This window comes from Palaemon carinicauda, chromosome 9 (assembly GCF_036898095.1).
Source record: "Palaemon carinicauda isolate YSFRI2023 chromosome 9, ASM3689809v2, whole genome shotgun sequence".
In the NCBI taxonomy this organism is placed as follows: Eukaryota; Metazoa; Arthropoda; class Malacostraca; order Decapoda; family Palaemonidae; genus Palaemon; species Palaemon carinicauda.
In genome coordinates, this window is record NC_090733.1 from 79,931,247 (window position 1) to 79,933,197 (window position 1,951).

The 1,951-nt window shown below is 41.2% G+C and overlaps 1 protein-coding gene across 1 annotated transcript in view; it reads left to right on the plus strand.

Annotated features, from left to right (window-relative positions):
- LOC137646506 (tigger transposable element-derived protein 1-like) overlaps positions 1-590 on the plus strand; it is a 594-nt gene extending 4 nt beyond the window's left edge. Inside the window, exon 1 of the mRNA XM_068379613.1 lies at positions 1-590. This exon is cut by the window's left edge and continues 4 nt beyond it. Within this exon, the coding sequence (XP_068235714.1) occupies positions 1-590 (590 nt within the window).
- Positions 591-1,951: the final 1,361 nt, after the last annotated feature.

Sequence of the window (1,951 nt, forward strand, 5' to 3'; positions counted from 1 at the left end):
CTAACCGCACGTACATAACAAAGGAGGAGAAGTCAGCACCCGGTCATAAAGCCAGCAAGGAGAGGCTAACTTTGCTTCTTGGGGGAAATGCTGCTAGCGACTTTAAACTAAAGCCCTTACTGGTGTATCAGGCTGAAAATCCAAGGGCACTTAAGGGCATTTGGAAGAGTCAACTCCCAGTCATTTGGAAGACAAATAAGAAGTCATGGGTGACACTTGCAGATTTTGATGACTGGTTTATCAACCATTTTGTGCCAAGTGTGGAGCGGTATTGCACCCAAAAGGGTATCCCCTTTAAGGTGTTGCTAGTGCTGGGCAATGCCCCTGGACACACTGCCCAGCTGGGAGACTTTCACCCTAATGTCAAGGTGGTTTACCTTCCACCTAATACCACGGCCCTTTTAAAGCCTATAGACCAAGGAGTGATTGCTTCATGCAAGGCGTACTGCCTCCGAAGGACAATTGGTATGGCATTACAGGCAACTGAAACGAAGAAGGACTTGACTCAGAAGGACTTGACTCAGAAGGACTTTTGGAAGTCCTACAACATCTTTGATGTTGTTAAGAACATTGCTGATTCCTGGGAGTAGGTTGAGATAACAAACATGAAGGAACTATGTCCTCAATTTATGAATGATTTCCATTTATTTGAGGACACAGTTGACCATGTTATCAAGAACATTGTTGCCCTGAGTAAGGAAATCGATCTGGATATGGAGGTTGATGATGTTACAGAGCTGCTGGAATCTCATGGAGAGGAGTTATCTGCTGGGGTTTTGATACAACTGCAGAAGCAGATCATAGTGGAAGAAGAAGAAACCCCCACCCCAGATCCTAAGGCTTTCACAAGGCAGGGCTCGTCAAAAGGTTTTGTTGAGATTCAGCAAGCGTTGGCAACTTTCGAGGCTCAGAATCCTAATATGGACAGGTTCACTAGGGTTTCCAGAGGCATCATGGACTTACTGCAGTGTTACAAGGAGATCTTGGATGAGAAGAGGATCCTGTCTGTCCAGTCTAACCTGGAGCGGTATTTTAAGAAAAAGAGACCTACACCATCTACATCAGCTGCCTCTACTACTCCAGATTTGCCAGCAACAGAGCTTCTACCCTCTACCCCCAGCTGCCTCTATTGCTACAGAGCCTCTACTGTCTACCTAAGCTGCCTCTCTTGCTACAGAGCCTCCATCATCAACCTCAGCTGGCTCTATGGCTTCTCCAGCTTCTCCACCACCTTCTGTAGGTTCTGCCTCACCTCCAGACTCACCTGCCCCAGCTTCTCCACCACCTTCTGTAGATTCTGCCTCACCTCCAGACTCACCTGCCCCAGCTTCTCCAGCATCTTCTGTCTCACTTCCAGAAAATCCTGACTCACCTGCCCTAGTTTCTCCAACATCTTCTGCAGCCTTCTCTCTCCAATAAACCTGTCTCTCCATCCCTTGCAACATCCCTTCCAGTGTGCAAGCCAACCATAGGATTAAGGTAGGGAATTGTTCTCTTTTTTTATTATTATTATTTACTATAATTCATGTGCTAAGAAATTTTTTCTCTTTTTCTAGTACTGTTTTTATGTCATTTGATACATTTTATTATAGTACAATACTTTACAGTACAGTACATTACGTGTAGAGTAATCTATTTAAGGTATTCCGACTTACACTGAATTTTGGGTTACACCGCGTCTTAAGAACGGATCAACGTTGTAACCCGAGGACCCCCTGTACACACACACACACACACACACACACACACACATATATATATATATATATATATATATATATATATATATATATATATATATATCGGTACATATATTTATATGTACATAAATATATATGTATATATATATGTATATATATATGTATATATATATATATATATATAAATATATATATATATATATATATATATATATATATATAGATATATATATATATATATATATATATAT